This window comes from Ambystoma mexicanum, chromosome 2q, assembly GCF_040938575.1.
Source record: "Ambystoma mexicanum isolate Mex_15411 chromosome 2q, UKY_AmexF1_1, whole genome shotgun sequence".
In the NCBI taxonomy this organism is placed as follows: domain Eukaryota; kingdom Metazoa; phylum Chordata; class Amphibia; order Caudata; family Ambystomatidae; genus Ambystoma; species Ambystoma mexicanum.
In genome coordinates this window covers 1303446926-1303464987 of record NC_090924.1, presented here as the reverse complement: position 1 = coordinate 1303464987, position 18062 = coordinate 1303446926, and the positions used below count along the sequence as shown (strand labels likewise).

At 46.5% G+C, this 18062-nt stretch overlaps 1 protein-coding gene across 2 annotated transcripts in view; it reads right to left on the bottom strand.

The window, feature by feature from the left end:
• Window positions 1-18062, bottom strand: part of CAPN7 (calpain 7) — a 578129-nt gene that overhangs the window by 102435 nt on the left and 457632 nt on the right. The window contains exon 17 of one of the 2 annotated variants that reach the window (XM_069648743.1): window positions 214-359. The exons of the other annotated variant lie outside the window; for it this stretch is intronic. Coding sequence (XP_069504844.1) covers window positions 214-359 — 146 coding nt within the window. The remainder of the gene's footprint in view (window positions 1-213; window positions 360-18062) is intronic. 2 annotated transcript variants of the gene reach the window in all.

Here is an 18062-nt window from a genome sequence, read left to right as displayed (position 1 = left end):
TATCAAATGGCACTAAGCACAATAATTAAAGAGAAATGAAACAGATTCAAGCACACTAGGTGTGAACGGATCGATTCTCACATTTTGCTTCCATTTTTCAAATCAATAGACAGACACTTTAAAGTGAGTTAATTACTATCAACCTTTATCAGTTTGAATTTTTGCAAAATCCATGTCCTTTTTGCAGTTTGGAGAATAGCTGCAGGTACGTACCCTGATGGTGTAGTGGATATTGTTCTGTTTCTCATACTGAGATACCACTAGAGTGAATGTATGCGTCCCTGGGGCCGTCAGCTTCATCTTCGTTAGATAATGGGGGCTGTTGATTCGAATTCCATCAATGAACGGAGGGGGGTCGGCTGGGAGAGACATAAGCAATGCTAGTCATTTAATGATTAAAATGATGAACAATACAGGTGAAAGGGAAAGACAGGGGACATGAATTAGCCAATCATACAATGCAATATATAGTCAATGCATCAAAATGTGTATTCATTTCGTGAAGTATTGATCGAATGAAAATATCCCTGACGTCCAAACTCGTATAGTCCTCTTGGCACCGAACAGTTCAGCCCCAGTGGTTCCAGACACTTCAAACAGATATGCAGCATTGATATTAGTGTTTGAGGGCCAAGAGTAGGTTGAATGACTGATGCAGGCTGTTTGGGGGCGCCTTACGCTAGAAGTGGGGAAGACTTTACCCATTGTATAGCTTGGCATTAGAGAATGGAACAATGAAAACAGGAACCTGGACTGTGGCAAAGTGAGTGATACAGATTGGTTGGTGTTTGTCAAAGACCGTGGACATTTTAATGTTCGAGGAATCATGGGCTATTTTTCGGCCTTTGTCCCGGTTTGGGAATTAACTGTGGAAAAGTGGGAGGTGTTTGGATGGGAATTCCTCAGGCCATGGGCCATGGTCAGCGGATTCCATGTCGACCCCTTCCCCCTTCGAAGCAGGTGAACATTTGCTCCAGAGAGAGTGGAAATGGTTCTATGAACCTGTACAATAACCATTTTGGGAATGTTTGGGCAATTTGCAAAGGTTTTTTGGGGAAATAGGGTCATGTCCAGGGGTATAATAAGAAGACCCAAATAAAGATGCCTTAAGGGACAACATTCACGCCTTTCGACAATGACCAGAGACCCAGAAGGTGAACAATGATTAAGGGTAGAGGCAGGATATAATGTTAGATTTTAAACGGATGTGCTAGCTCAGATTTATCAGACTCTTCCATTTCTACCAGCAGAGAAATCTCTCAGCAATCGATTAAGACATGATTAGTGTGGATTATTGATCTACAGAAGCGCATTTTACGTTATTCTGAGAATCATTAAAACAATTCCTTCATTTTTATAAAACTACTTTCTTCTCTGCTGATCTCTGGACTGTAATCACGGTCAAACAATTCTAGTTTGTACCTTCACTAAATCTTTTTCCATCAGTCTTGCAGTTTCTTGCAGATGCATCTTTTGAAATAATCAGCACTGTCCAAATTAGTTTGCAATAAGGAGTGTTTTACCCTTGCGAAGCATAAATTGTTCTTTTTAGAACTGCTAAGGACTCTAGCTTGTCTGTGGCTACACAGCCAGAAAATAATCCTTCCACATAGGCTCTCAGATCATCACCTAAAATGTCCACCAACAACCCAATATCAGAAGACGAGTTGGATGTTGAATGTTTTCAATACTTTAGCATTCTCCCTTTTAAGTATCAGTTATGTGGAACACCTGATGAAGTACCTATCCCTTGTATGCTTTGCTGGCTTTTAATGGGTTTTGGACTTCATTTTTGCCGCCCAGCCAGGCTACATCCAAAGACAGCCAGAGCGGCAACGTTTGTGTGTTTCCGCCTTCAGATTCCAAGGGAGTCTTAAGGCAGGAGTATTCTAAAAAGGTACCAGAGTGTTCCAGATGGGGTATTCCCTTTCTGTTAGTCATGTGACTAGGATGGCAGTAACATTTTGGCATGAAAACCATTTGACCTAGTTGGGCCCTTTTGACCCTCTCCTCCATTTCACAAAATCAAGGTTGTCTGTTTTCCTCGACTGGGGTCTGTCATCAGCCTGAAAGCAGTTCTGACTAGCATATGCAGATACCCATCGTGTATAGTGTGAATTCACTTCCTTGGTGTGAGAGCCCATTCAGAGGGTTTGTTTGGAAGGACGGATTGCCATTGGCTGACCCTCCTCTTTGCGTCCTGGGAGGGATAAAAACAGGCCCCCTTACTCACTTACCTTGTGTACTGTATCTGCAGCCCTGGCATGCCCTGCAGCTGAAGGAAGGACTGAAGCTCTGCAACAGCATCCTTTGACACTCCACCGAATCTGACTGTGAAGCTCTGCCTCTCTAAGAGGACAAGAAGGAACATACTGCCGGGCTCCTTCCCCGTGATCCGGTGGGGACAACTGGATCATAGCTCCTGCTCAAAGGCTCAGTCACCCTGACCCCACTGACTGTACCTCCATCATCAGAAGCAGAAGCGGGAGCCCTTTCAGTGACAGGACACCGAACATTTTTCATGCCAAACATACTAGAGTTACTTCATCTCAGAACATCAGGTAAACTCACCGGTTTCATCTCCATCATTTGCAAAGCTCCAGTGGTCTGTGCTCCTCCGTCCTACTACCATATTGCCAAACTCGCCTCCTAGTCCTCCGTTTGTGGTTGGGTTCTCTCTGGTAAGACTTGCAAAGAATATCATTGATAATCTTTCTTCCCTAGGGCAGGCCACAGCCTCATAATATGCATCCTGTGCCGGAGGACGACAGAGGAACCACAGAACCTCTGCCTTTCAGCTCCTTCTGAATGGGTCTTGGGGTCCCCTCTCCTGCACAGGTGTCCCATTGCTGGAACCCATGGTGTCGCCTAACAACGTGCATAGTGACTGCCTCTGGAAACCTCAAAATTGCCAGCCACAGAACTGCTTTCTTATTGCTCCACCGACTCTTCTGTACTGAAAGGGAGTTTTTTTCTTGTCTTGGATCTTAATTTCTGGGGGCCCACTTCAATACACAGGGATTCATGTGGTTTAAACATCACCATAATTACAGAAACTGCTCATTTGGACCTTTTTCGCAGAAGGTCACCTTTTCCGCAAAAGACTGTCCAAATCCATCTCTGTTGTACCCATCTCAACCTTGGGGAGGAGGGTCCCTAAAGCAAAGGTCAGAACGAGTTCTTCCCCAGATGTGTGAAGTGGAATTTGAGGGTCCCCAGACCCCTACAAATCCCTACCATGGACCATAAAAGTCAACAATGGTACCTCTTTGTCTCCTAATGCCTTGCAATACAGCTGCTGAAAAAAAAGTTCTCTTATTTCAGAACTGCAACTCCAAGAAATCCCCTGGGAGCAGCTGATGAAACCCAGACCAAATTCAAACAAGTGAGAATCTGCATTCGACTGCCCAGGTGCGCTATGAGCCTTCACCATAGCCTAAAAGCAACCAGCACTTCAGAGGAATACAGCACTCACTCTAACCTCAGAAAAACAGAGCTCCAGACCCGCAGCACGGCAGACAAACAGAGAAACCAGCAGAGATTCTTGTTGAAACTGTGCTGGAAGAGGGGGAGGTGCTCACAAGGGTTTTTAAAGCTTCTCAACTGGGTCTAGGGGAAAGGATGGGCAATGATTGGTGCAGGCAGTCCGGTGAGCGCTGCAGCCAATGAGAGAAAAAGAGAGAGACACACACAGAACCACTAATGCACCACATAAAAGGAGACCAAAAGACAGGCAGGTGTGGGTTGTTTGGGTGAGGTCACAGGTGGAGGTGAAGGTGGACCAATAGAAAAGGCAGAGGACAGACGATGCAGCAGAGTTTTTAAGAGTTGGTTGCACAATTTAGAAAAGGCGAGCCATTTGAGAGACATTGGTACCAGTTGTGTGTATTGTAGTGTAGGAAGTGGGGAGGGAAGTGTATAGAAGGTGTGTGAGATAGAGAAAGGTGTGTGCGAAAGGTGTACGGGAGTGAGGGTAGGAGGAGTGTGAGAAGGAGGGAGTGTTGAGAGTGAGGCTCGTAGAGGAATGTAGGAGTATGGTGCGAGGAGAGGGGTGTAGGAGAGGGATTATTTTTAAGGAAAGAACAGTAGTAGTGCAGAGGGAGTGTAGCAGTAGGAAGGCTGGAGGAGTAACATCAAAGGGTGGAGGCGATGACTAGAAGTGAGGAATTCAACAGGGGTTAGTGTGGATAGGTGAGAGTAGTAGCAGTGAAAGTGGTAGTGCGGGCAGAGTAGTAGCAGAGAAGAGAGTGGTAGGAAGGAAAGTATTAACATCAAAGGGCAGAGGTAGGTGGAAGGAGAAAATGAAGCGGAGAAGGGGAGGAGAGAATGTGGGTGGAGTTGGATGGAGCAGGAAAGTAGGGGGAAGAGGAGAGTAGTAAGCAGATTGAGGGCTGGAAGATTGAACGGCACCACCCTTTTTAGAACTAACCTACGCTAGTGTAGGAACAGTTAGGAAGACCCTGAAGGAGTCAGTGAGCCTACACTTTAGGGTTGTAAGAGGATTCAATTCAACACTACAGCTAAGTCAACGCCTAGTCTATAATACTGAATGAAAACCCTTATTGATATATCTTTAGGTCCAGTTCATGCGTTCTGGATGACTACCCCTATATAACACCCCTCTCTTGGAATCCCCCTGACCCCACTGAGCCAAGAAGTAGTTCTGTTTTGCAAGTTTAAAAGGTTTATTTGATAATTTAAACAGATATATATATATCACGCTTTATAATAAATTAATAATTGAATAGCACACTTAATCTGATATGATAAAGATCAACAACGGAGAATCTGGCACTAGCACACTTCTTTAATCACTAATGAGTTGACATGAAATGGATAAGGTAGCACACTGGTAAATAGGAACAAAAGTATAATGTGGTAGAGGATGCTTTATGTAGGCTCAGGTGGATGCAATATTCAATGAATGCAGTACAGAAAATACACAATATGATTTCAACCAAACAATGTAATCACTTTTCTCTGGCTACTCCCCTCCCCCCCTTGATGCAAGGCAAGGAAATGGAAGGAAAACACACAGTTCTCAGAAATGCAATCAACTGTAATTCAGTTCAATCCAGCAAGCTTAAACAGAAGTTTGAAAACACAGGCAAATGCTTTGATAGGTGCTAGCAATGAATGAGAAATATGCTGGAAACGCTCTTAATTCCCTTTTAGAGGTTCAGGATGAGTGGTATCTAGTTAATATTAGTCCAGGCTCACACTAGCAATGATGCAGGGATAGTTAGCAGGTTAAACGAATTTCTGGCAAATGAAATCAGGCAGCAGCAGTTTTTTTACATGTGAAGAAATTGCAAATCGCGGCAAAATTCGCGGATGCGCCGAGCGCTATTACAAAGGAACCGCAAGGACTATCTCTACCGTTTTGGGGTCCTAGGAAAGCCTGGGATCTCAGCTTCCAAATGAAAGTTATTGCAAGTCTCTAGCCCAAACGGTTGCGGAGATATGAGTAATTTAGTAAAGGTCGTTTTTGGTTTTGTAAATTTTAAACGCACACTTTTTCAAAATGACAAATTTTACTAGAAATGACAGGTGACAGATAGGAGGCAGTTCTACTTAGGTTAAATAGATTGAATTAGATGAATTTAAACTAAGAGATGTGTTCTGAGTTTTGCTAAGTACTCACAAGAGATTTTGAACAGGAAAGCGACTTGGTCACGATCTTCATTCTGGTCAGGTCTTTCCGGATTCTGCTCACAGCGCCTGGTCTGGTCTCGGCTAGGCACAGCACTGCTTTCTCTCTGGTCTGGTCTCTGCTAGGCACAGCACTGCTTTCTCTCTGGTCTGGTCTCTGCTAGGCACAGCACTGCTTTCTCTCTGGTCTGGTCTCTGCTCTGGATAGATTGAAGTCTCTAGTTTGGCTTTCTGGAGTTTGATGGAGGTAAGTATGGATTTTTCCGGCAGGGCTTCCAGCGGCAGATGAAATTGAATGTCTCTATGTGTCCTGACTCTCTGCTTTTATCTGTTTCTTGAGAATGGGTGTGTGTGTTGCATCACTAGACTTGCCCCTCTCATTCGTCATTGGTCAGGCTTCCATTCCTCCGCTTGATTGGCAAACTGAACTGTGAGTCAGATTGATGTCATTTTATGATCTCTTGAAACAACCTCCCTTATCATCTGTGCACCCAAATATATATATGATCAAAATCCATACTTCAGAGTTACACAGTTGTTTGAAATTACATATACATGGTGTGGCTGAATTTAGCCATGTCTATGTCCAAATCTGCTCATTCTCGGAGCTTGCATTCAAAGAGTGTACATAATTGACTTTTTAACTGCTTTTTCAATTTCCGACATGGACCCAACTTTACATACATGTGTGCAGGGGGTAGGGACATTAACTGAGGAAGTTTCAGATTTTTAACATGCACACATTTAGAGTAATATCCACTTTTCCGCTAAAACCCCCCTGAACATACCACCGGTTCCTACCACGTCTTAAACTGTGGGCAGAAAAATCACAAGAATTATGGTATCATTTATAAAATTTTCACATGTCCGCACTATGAATTATCCCCCTTTTTATAAAACCATATCCTTGCTGCAGGGGTGTGTCGTTTCAGGTCACATGGTACAGAAACCAGTCTTTCCAGTTTCTGCCAAGCCAGCTTGCTTCTCACAGGCAGTGCCCCTCCCAGCTTCTCCAGGAGGAAGCCACTTTTTACGACGTCTGTAATAAAAACCTTTGCCTGAGTGGAGAGGGCTTTGTTCACTCTCTGGCAGAGCACAGGAAATTCAATTATCAGATAGATGGCATATCCTTAGTGTGGGCAGCAAAAGGAACATTGGCCTGGGAACATAGTTGTGACTCAAGTTTCACTCCTGATGGGATCCGTTGCTAGGCAAAATCAAGTTCCTTAAGCCAGACCTTCAGCTAACTTTTTGTTGCTTTTAAAATAACTTGTAATTTTACACATGCAGCTAGAATGCTGATTCTAAGTGCAAAACTATGACATTTCAACAGTTACAAAGGCATGTGACACCAAACATAGGTCACTCATTTAATTTAACATTTTCGATTTTGGTGGTTTTAAATCCAGTTGCAGTTAGGCTTAAGCTGCTGACTCCATAGCATTTTTGTTATAAGCATTGTTTTTGGGCTCTTCATTTCCCAGATTTTGTAGGCACACAAAACTCCATTCTGCCAAATGTCTGCTGGTGTTCAGTGAATATTTTGCACATGTTGCAAGGTTTGAAATAGGCATTTTGCTTGCCTTCAGAAAAACACACAGTGGGTTTTAAAACGCCGGCTTTTGGATAGTGGTGAGTACTGGTACTGCACCCATTTTTGGGATTTTCTTGGATTAATGCATTCTAAACAGGAATGGTTCTTACATGGTAGTAAATCCTTGCTTAACATTGTTTTGATGGGGCTCCTTACAGTAAGATGGTTATGTGGAACCCCACAAAAAGGGTTGAATCTTTAAAGTGGTCCAATGAGTCACGATTTCAGCAACTTTTTGACATCAGTAAAAGTGGATTTTGTTAACAAAGACCTTTCTTTACCCTGGTGGGTGGCAAGTTAGGTAACCATTTTGGTGTGCGCACAACTGCGCAGCTTTCCTGGATTTCGGCGCACATGTGGGTTTTCCGCCATCTTGAATTTCCTAAGCCCACAGCACCAAATGTTGTAGCAGGGTAGCTTAAACGTGGGTCAGGACACCCTACAAGCCCCCCCACGTGACTGCACTTTGAGTTTGGGTCGATGGGGAGTCGCGTGCCCAAGGGTTTTGACCCACGCACCGGTCTGTCCGCATAATCTTCTTCCTCTTCTGTAGATGGCACAGTTCAGCATCTTCTTCTCCATCCGGTCAGATCGATCAGTTCTCCTCGCCGGTCCTGATGGGAAGATTGGGCGGTACCCCGGGCCCGTTGTGTCTTTGCTCCCGGTCTCCGGATCGTCCTTCTTGGTCATCCTTCATGGTTTCATCTCTCCTAGGATGATAAAGGAAGAGCGGCAATATCTACTCATAGACGATTTTTTTTTCCACCACTGTTGAGATAGTGGGGCAGCATATGCATTTCATCGTAACGAAATATTACATTCTTATTTTGAAAAAAAAAACAGCATCACTAGAGACAGTTTCATGTAAATCACAATATTTTAGAGACTAGATGTGGTAGGTTTTATGATTGGAACTGAATTAGTCTGATACAGTACCCGCTAGGATTCCAGAGGATTCCTCCAGTTGTTGCAGAGTGTGCCTGGGATGGCAACATTTCAACTGGTTTATGTGGACCCACTTGTCTTCCCCCTCTGCCGAACCACCTTTGGGGATGCGGATCTTGTAGGCCACAGGGGAGATCTTATCGACGATCTCAAAGGGTCCCTTCCATGTAGGCAAAAATTTGCGCTGCTTGGCCTGGTTCCTTTGGAAGTTGTATAGATAGACCCGGTCTCCCACCTGATATTCCTTCCTGGAAGTTTTCAGGTCATAATGGGTCTTCATGCTATCAGCCGATCTTTCTAGATTCCGCTGAGCATAAGCAAAAGCATGTTGGAGGTGTTTCCTTAAATTCTCTACATACTCATGAGTAGTGGAGGCATTTATCAGTGTCTGCTCTTGGGTCCTGTAGAGCAAATGCTGAGGAAGCACCATCTTGCGTCCAGTCATCAACTCAAATGGTGACATTTTGGTTGCAGATGAAGGGGTAGATCTGATGGCCATTAGGACCAGAGGTAATCGGATATCCCAACTTGGCCCAGAATCTGCCACAAACTTCTTTAATATGCTCACAATTGTCCGGTTATATCTCTCTACCGCCCCAGAAGAAGCTGGTCTATAAGCAATATGCAGCTTTCTCTTGACCCCCAGTATCTCCCACATCTTTGTCATTACTTCACTGGTGAAGTGGCTACCTCTGTCTGACTCAATCCTTTGAGGTAGACCAAAACGGGAAAAGATGTGGTTAATCATCAAGGCAGCTGCAGTTTCTGCCTTGCAATTTGGGGCTGGGAGACATTCCACCCACTTGGTAAACAAGCATGTCACAGTCAACATGTACTTATTCCCCCTAGCCGAGCGAATCACAGGGCCCACAAAGTCGATTTGTAAATCTGACCATGGCAGTGTCATTCCCCTCTTTTGTAAAGGCGCCCGGTGCGTGAGGGATGATGGCTGAAATTGTGCACACACAAGACAACCCTTCAAATATTGGTTGAGGTCCTGGCCCATGTGTGGCCAGTATGCAACCTCTCTTAAGATTTCCAGTGTTGTGTGAAACCCCCTATGACCGGCGGTGGCCGCATCATGGGCGTGACTTAACATCAGGCTTCGGAATGAGGTAGGAACCACCCACTGATCGTGGCCAGCTTTGGATTTCCTTACCAACAAACCGTCTTGGATTCGGAACATTTTTGGACATTTCATCAACACTCTTAGGTCCTCTTTCCCAATGTAATCGGTATCCGTCAGGGGAAAGTTCTCAGGGTCCTCAAGGTGCTGGTAAGCTTTTGAGCTGTAATCAAATCAGCATCAGGGGTCTCCTTGCTCCATTGTGCGATTTAAAGGTCGTTGTGAGCATTTGTCTGGGACCTAGTGATGGCAGTGACCTGGATTTCCCCCAACAGGGACTCAATCTCAATTTGATCCCCTTGGATGGCCCCGGTTTTGGCCAGCTGATCAGCTAAGTCATTTCCAGTTTTGTCTGGTCCCTCTACTTTGGAATGACCCTTAATCTTCTTCCAAAAGATGGTCATCCCATTCGATGTGACCAGATCATCAATGTTTTGGATCAACTTCCCATGCTTCAAGGGTTTGTTGTTAGCACATAACATGCCTCTGGTTTTCCAATTAACCAGGTGCTCCACGAACCCGTTCCGTACATAATCCGAATCTGTGATTATGACCAGTTTGTGGAGTTGATGCTGGACAGCAGTGAGGATGGCCTGATGCACAGCCATCAATTCTGCCACCTGACTACTTCGGGGACCAATTTTGTATCCAGCGGAGGGTTCTGGGGACTCATTCACCCATGCATTCCCTACGCCAGCCACCAGTTCTTTCTCCCCGTTGTTGTCAACATGGTAAGAGCATCCATCCACATAGACAGTGGGCATTCCCTCACACTTGTCTTCTTCAAAGACTTTGTGTGGGGAATTAAGGTATGCCTCCATGTTGTCCTTGATTTTCAGACTTTCGTCCTCGAGACAGTTTTCTCTGGCACAATCATGCAAGTCAGCCAGACCTTGCGCGAGGGGACTCTTCTTGTTTTGGCCATATCTGACCTCCACAGGAAAGCCTTGCATTGACAGAATCCAGGAAGTAATTCGGGAATTACTCACATTTCCGGCCCGGATTCTGTCACTTTGGAGATATTGCAGAGGCTGGTGTGGAGTCTCCACTATGATGTGTTCCCCCTGGATAAACGGGCGGTAATTCTTCAATGCCCACACCGTTGCCAGGAGTGCCTTCTCACAATCGTTGAATTTTTCCTCCACAGAGGATAAAGTTTTGCTCGCATAGGAGATTACTTTATTGACCTTGTCATGCTTTTGGTATAATACTGCCGTCAAGCACGTATCAGAGAACCCCGTCTCCAGGAAGAACTCCTTGTTTCTGACAGGGTAAGCTAGGCAAGGCGCTTGTGAGAGGCTTCTTTTGAGTTGTTTTACCGCCTCGGCTTGTTCTGGACCCCATTCCCACTTGACCCCCCCCTTCAGGAGATGAATCAGGGGTCTGGTGATCTCTGCGTAGCCCTCAATGAACTTTCTGCTGTAATTAGTCAGTCCAAGGAGGCTCCTTAGTTCCCGCAGAGTTGTGGGGTCTTTCAGTTTCTGAAGTGCTTCCACTTTCTTTTCCTGGGGACAGATGCCCTGAGGAGTAATCTCATGCCCCAAGAAATTAACACGGGTTCTACACCACTGTGCTTTCTGAAAGGAAAGTTTTGCTCCGGCGGCCCTCAACTGTGTCAGAACATAACGGATCTCCGCTATGTGTTCCTCCACAGATGAACTTTTGATGAGGACATCATCTACATAAGCCAAGTTACCCCTTGCACCCAAGTCAGGCATGGCCTTGTGTAGAAAAATGTTGAATTCATTGCCGGAGTTGAGGTATCCGAAGGGAGTCCGGGTCCAGGTGTACTGCTGGCCCCCAAAGGTAAAAGCCAGCTTGTATTGGTCCTCCCTACTGACAGGCACAGTCCAGTATCCATTGGTCAGGTCTATTGCAGTGAATACCTGTGACCCCTGGATCTGGGCCAGCCCTTGGTCAATGTAGGGCAGAGGCCATCGGGAAGTATGGACCCGTTTGTTGAGCTCCCTGAGGTCGGCACAGAGTCTCCACTGGCCGTTTGGCTTCAATATTCCCAGCACCGGATTATTGAAGGTGCTGTGGGCTGGACGGATTATTCCCCGGGACTCAAGGTTCTTAATTATTTCAGTAAGGGACTCCATTGATGCGAGAGGCAATCGATATTGCTTCACAAACACAGGAGTCATGCCAGGGTCCGTGGGGATTGTTGTTGTATGGATGTCAGTGCGACCACAGTCATATGAGTCTACCGCAAAGAGATCTTGGAAATCCAAGAAAACTTGTTTCAACTTTTGCTTTTGTTCCAGAGTCACACAGGCATCAGCTAGGTTGACTCTCTCTTCCACCATCTGCCTGAAGCCTGGAAAGACTTCTGGTTTGGCTATCTCCGCGGCCTCCTCCAGCTGGGTGGAGAAGTCCCTGGTCAGAGTGCTGATTTGGACCGGAGGCTTCAGGTGGGCAAGGCAGCCTTCATGGACCTGGAAAATCACCTCATCCCTCCTGAAGTCACAAGTCACATCTTCCTTACCATAGGGGCAGGAAGTGTACACCAGGAAGTTCCCCCCATGCCGGGTAAAAATCCTGTCTGGTGTTGTGTTGTCCTCACTGTCACTGTCAAAACAGTCCTTGGGGATTGGTCCTAACAGTTCATTACCTAAATCAATGGAAAAATGTCGGTCATCAACCGCCATTCCAATAATGGTGCCTGCGGCTAGAGTAATACTCTTTAAGTCGCTGTTATCCACCTCTATTGGAATGGTGTCATATTCTATGTTGACTAATGGTGTTGGGTTTACCCCCAACCCTTGCTGTTGGAGAGAAGCATTTAGATGTATGTAAGCATCAGGGTTTTTCAACTCTTGTCCCCTTTTAACTTTCACTTCCAGGGAGAATTGTCGGGTCCTTTCTGGGATGGTGACTTCCTCTTTAACCTGAATTTCAACTGCATAAGGTAGCAATTGAGCTGACCTAAATGCTTTTTCTGGATCATCAAAGCCCATGGGATTATCCGCTAATCGGGACCAAGCTTTGAAGTTTATTAGGTCCAAACTAATGGCAAAGCGATTGAGAATGTCACTGCCTAAGTAAAAGGCGGCAGGGACGTCTCGCACGACCCAACAATTGTGGACTATGCTCTTGTTGCCAATGGAGATTTTGAGCATACACCTGCTTGGCAGGAGAGGTTTGGAATTAGGTGCTTCCAGGTCCATTTCCCATTTGTCTATCAGTTTGAATGTGGGAATGGCTGGATCTTTTGGGAGTTGGCGAAACATGGCTTCGCTGATGAAGCTCTTACCGTTGCTCACACACACTCGAGCGAGAACAGAGTCCTTCCCATCATTTAACTGAACAGGGATGAACAACTGCTCTCCAATTTGCTGAATATCAGCCAGGCTCTGAGCTGATTTCACATCTTTCTGGACTATAGGAGTGGGAGTTTCAGATTGTGGATTGGTATAGAATTTCAGAGTGTTTCCTTCTAGCGTGGAATACCACCTTAAACTGGAAGGAAGGTTGATTTTCAGAAATAGAGAGGACCCCCCATCACCGGTCTGTTGTCCTACTGCTATGACTGTCACGTCTGGAATCTGGTTGTTCTGGAAGTGAAATTCTACTTGGTCAGATTTTTGTTCAACCATGTGGCATGTGCCGTTTAAACTAACTTGGTTGACACTCTGTTTTAATTTTATTGGTCGGCTAGTCTGGGTCCAGAGGACCTTGTTTACACAATCTATTAGGGGTGACAACCTTCTCAGGAGGTCATTCCCTAGTAAACAAGGGGTGCCCTCTGGGGTCACAACTATGACTGGGTGTTTCAACTTATGTCGGCCAATTTTAATGTCCAAATCTGCCGTCCCCTCGACGGGAATTTCCTTCCCGTCAAAGTTCTGTAGTTGTCCCGGAAGAGAGGTGAGAGGAATTTGGTAATCCTCTCCCCTTCCTGCATTCAGTTCATCAAAGGCCCTTCTGGACAGAAGGGTAGCTTGAGATCCAGTGTCCACCAGTGCCGAGATTGTACCCTGCCCCTGTACTTGTACCGGGGCATAGTATCTTCCCTCCTTCTCCTCAAGGGGGCACAGATAATGTACATTTTTGGACAACTGGTCGGCTAATTTTCTGGTTTTGGACATTGCAAGAGAAGAGATTTGGGCAGAATTCTGTGGAGAGCCTTGGGAATCTGAAAGAAGAAGTTGGCAACTGGAGATCAGAGCCATTGTGGGTTCCCCTGGTTCCGGTTCTGGGCTGCCCCCCGCTTTTTGGAGGCAGTCCCCAGGATGGGTTTGAACCAGGGGATTTTCTTGCTGTTGGTTCTGGGATGAGATGGTGGGCGGCGGTAGCTCAGTCTCCACATCTCCCCAGTCTGGATTTGCATCCCTAGGGACCCATTTTTCTTTGGGAGGAGTTCCCCCCTCTCTGAAGGAGAAGATCCTTTTCCCAGGATCCTCTGAGGATCCCTCTCCCTCAAATTGGAAGATCTGTACCTCCTCCTCAAACTGAGTCTGTTTGGGTCTTTTGTTTCTCCTACCCCCCCTCTGCTCCTTAGGAGGCAGACTTTCAGGGGCAAGAGATTTCGTTTCCGGTTCCTGGGTTTCCAGGGGCTGTTTACAAGTGAGGAAGGAAGCTTCCTCCAAGGCTTTACACCCCCCTTCCCTTTGTGCCTCCTCCCTGGGAACCGGTGAGTTATCGGGGTGCTGCCCCCGTCATTGTTCTGGAGCACCAGGTCCAGAGTTGGGTGCGTTCTGCGCCGGCACGCCCATCTGAGGGTTCTGCTGAGCCCTCAGTATGTGACCCAGGTCCCGCGCCATGTTTTGAACCTGGCGCTCTAACTGGGAAACCCGCTCAGGCTGATACGGGGCCCTGTTTTCTCCCCTGGGCTGATCCCGGGAAGGGTAGCTGTCCCTCCTCTGGTAATACCCCGGGTTGGGAAGATTTGGGTACCCCTCCACCCTTGGCCTCCCCTCTCCCGGATTCAGTGGTCTGGGCTCAGGGAATTGGGGAAAGAAGGATGGATGGTTTTGGGGCTGGAAGTCGGGTGGATATCTGGGGAAAAAGTCCTGCCCAGGGTTTGGTAAATTTCTGCCCTCCTGTGGGAAGTTTGGAGGGAAGTTCCCTGGGTTAGTTGCTTGTCTGGATCCCCCCCCTTGGGCTGGAGGAGTCCACACATAACCCAGGATGGGTCGATTTCCCTTGTAACGGGGACTTACATAATCAGGAGAGCGAGGGACCCCATTTGTGGGGCTGCCTCCTTGGCTCCCTGTCTGTGACTGACCCGAGGACCTCCTGGGCCTAGCATTATTAGGTGCAGGCAGGTTTTTAGGCCCCCCCATCTCCAAATCCAAAACGGGGGTAACCTTTACCTCTGCCACCTTGGCAGCAGCAGGGGTGCTGTTGGCTTTGGGGTTTTTCTGGGCATTACTTTTGCTATCTACCGGTTTCTGCACCTCATAGATCCGGGTAGCCTGTTCAATGACCCAGTCTAAAGATCTTTTCTCGTGAAAATCCCTCACGAGCTGGGTCATGATATATTTGGGCAAGGCATGGAAAAACGTATTAATAAATTCCCTGCTATCCGTGCGCACCCTTCTTGTGGTCTGTGCAAAAGCACGCTTTAACTCCTGCACAAATTCTTGTGGGGCCTGATCCTCCCCACATTGCAAATTGTAGGCTGCCTTGCGAGCCTCTTGAGGATTTCTGTGAACAGAAAAATGTTTCAGGATGGCCGCCTTATAGGTGGACCATCTTAAATGATTTTGGTCCTCCAGCCCCGCAAAGAAACTGGAGTATTCCGGGGAGAAGGTCCACTTTACATATTGAATGCAGCTTTGGCTGTCCTTCAAATGGAAAGTCTCCATCATTTGTTCAAACAACTCTAAGTGCTCCCAAACAGAATACTTAGCGTTCTTATGGTAAGGCGTGATGACGCTCCTGATCGCCTTAATCTGCTTTAAGGGGTCCTTAAGCAAGGCCCTTTTTGCCTTATTGGCCTTTTTGTTTCGGGTAACCCTTGTCCATTCTTCCTCGGACTCAGAGGCACTGCTCCCAGAGGTTCCCGTCTGTTCTTCCAGGTTTTCCCGGATTCTGCGAGCCTGGGAATGGCTGGCAGAATGTGGGGACCTGGTCTCCTGTGTCCTGCGCAGTTCAGAGGGGTCTTCAGATTCCTCCTTGCTGCCAGGATTTGATGGGTACCCCCTCCACTGACCTAACTGGGCAGAGGTTTTCAGGATGCCCTTAATGGGCCTACTCTCCTGGGGTTCCCCATTGAACTGTACTGTACTTGGGTGCCCATACCCGGATGCCCACCCCTCCATTCCTGAGTGGTTCTGGCCTATGAGCCCCATACTCTTAGCTGGATAGTAATCTGCCATCCCTGTGGCCCTGTGCTCATGTGCGCCAGGGAACATGGGGGTGGCAGAGTCCAGGGACTGAGAGGTATGAGGGCCTCTGGTACTAGGGCTCCTGAGGTTATGCTCCGGAGTTTCCCTTTCCCAGCGAACCTCATCTCTATCCGCCCCTGCTCCCTGTTGCAATGCAAGAGCCTGCATTTGTGCCTTCAGTTCTTCAGTTAAGGCCTTACTGGACTCTATCAGTCTCTCCTGCATCGCTACCTGTTGTTGGAGCCTATCATTGTGTTCACAGAGGGCCTCGTTTTCCCTCTGTGCTTCCTGGTTGGTCCTGGAGAACTGGGCCAGTCTTTGCTGCAGGAGGGTTACCTCCTGAGCTGTGTCCCTATTGGCCTGCTCCTTTCTTGCTAGAGCATCCTCCACCCTCCTGGTGTGCTCTAACAAGTTCTGGTGTTCTTTTTGGAGATCACCCAGTCCCTGGTGGGCCAGGTGATTTTCTTCCATTTTTCTTTTTAAATGGCAGACTTCCTGGCCTAAGGCGTCTCTTTCCTGACTAAGAGCCTGCATTTGTGCCGCCAGGTCGTCCCTTTGCCGTTGAAGGGCACCAGCTTTTTGGCGCTCCTCATCAAACTCTGCCTGGGTATCCAGGTCTTTCAAGATCAGCTTGTTGCTCTCTACCTTCACTCTATCTAGATGACTTTGCAGGGTGGCTACCTGCTCCGTGCATGCCCTGTTAAAGTCTAATTGTTGCTCCAGCTTTTTCTGGCTCTGCAGTAAGGAGTCCAAACTATCTTGGTGCTCCTTCTGCAGGGCCAGAAATCTGGTATCCTGTTCTGACTTTTCCTTTTGCAGCACATCCATATCCTCCCTCATTTTAGTGATGTACAGTCTGCTGTCATTTTCTGACTCCTGGCTCCTCTGCAGCCTCTGCTCAGAAGAGACCAGGTCAGATTGGACCTTCTGTAATGCCAGCAGTTGCCTACTCGCCAGATCATGGCCTTCAGCACATTTGTCCTGCACGGCTCCCATATGTAAATATAAATACGCCGCTACCCTGGCAATCTTATTGTGTTCATCTTTGGCTTTAGGAGCCATATATAGTTCACTCAGGGCCACATGTAAGGGACCCTGATCTCTATATATATCTGACCCTGTTTCAGTGACCTGTTGTGTGATGGCCTGCAACCACGCATCCTGGCCCTGTTCGGTCCATTCACCTCTCACAAATAGCTTATGCAAGAGGTGCTCTCTGGCTATTTTCATGTCTACTAAGGTCGTCATTCTAGAGATTGGTCTCTGTCCTGACTTACAGAAGTTTGTATTTTATTTTTGCAGAACAGAACTTTTCTTGGAGTGTCCCTTTTGAGGAATGCTTCACAGCGTAATGCAGCGTGGTGATCCGACCGGATGTATGTATCCCGTCAGTTAGCACACTGTATTAAGCTGCACAAATGGTAAATCTAACCCAACGTCTCGGCTCGAGCCCCCAATTTGTAAGAGGATTCAATTCAACACTACAGCTAAGTCAACGCCTAGTCTATAATACTGAATGAAAACCCTTATTGATATATCTTTAGGTCCAGTTCATGCGTTCTGGATGACTACCCCTATATAACACCCCTCTCTTGGAATCCCCCTGACCCCACTGAGCCAAGAAGTAGTTCTGTTTTGCAAGTTTAAAAGGTTTATTTGATAATTTAAACAGATATATATATATATATCACGCTTTATAATAAATTAATAATTGAATAGCACACTTAATCTGATATGATAAAGATCAACAACGGAGAATCTGGCACTAGCACACTTCTTTAATCACTAATGAGTTGACATGAAATGGATAAGGTAGCACACTGGTAAATAGGAACAAAAGTATAATGTGGTAGAGGATGCTTTATGTAGGCTCAGGTGGATGCAATATTCAATGAATGCAGTACAGAAAATACGCAATATGATTTCAACCAAACAATGTAATCACTTTTCTCTGGCTACTCCCCTCCCCCCCTTGATGCAAGGCAAGGAAATGGAAGGAAAACACACAGTTCTCAGAAATGCAATCAACTGTAATTCAGTTCAATCCAGCAAGCTTAAACAGAAGTTTGAAAACACAGGCAAATGCTTTGATAGGTGCTAGCAATGAATGAGAAATATGCTGGAAACGCTCTTAATTCCCTTTTAGAGGTTCAGGATGAGTGGTATCTAGTTAATATTAGTCCAGGCTCACACTAGCAATGATGCAGGGATAGTTAGCAGGTTAAACGAATTTCTGGCAAATGAAATCAGGCAGCAGCAGTTTTTTTACATGTGAAGAAATTGCAAATCGCGGCAAAATTCGCGGATGCGCCGAGCGCTATTACAAAGGAACCGCAAGGACTATCTCTACCGTTTTGGGGTCCTAGGAAAGCCTGGGATCTCAGCTTCCAAATGAAAGTTATTGCAAGTC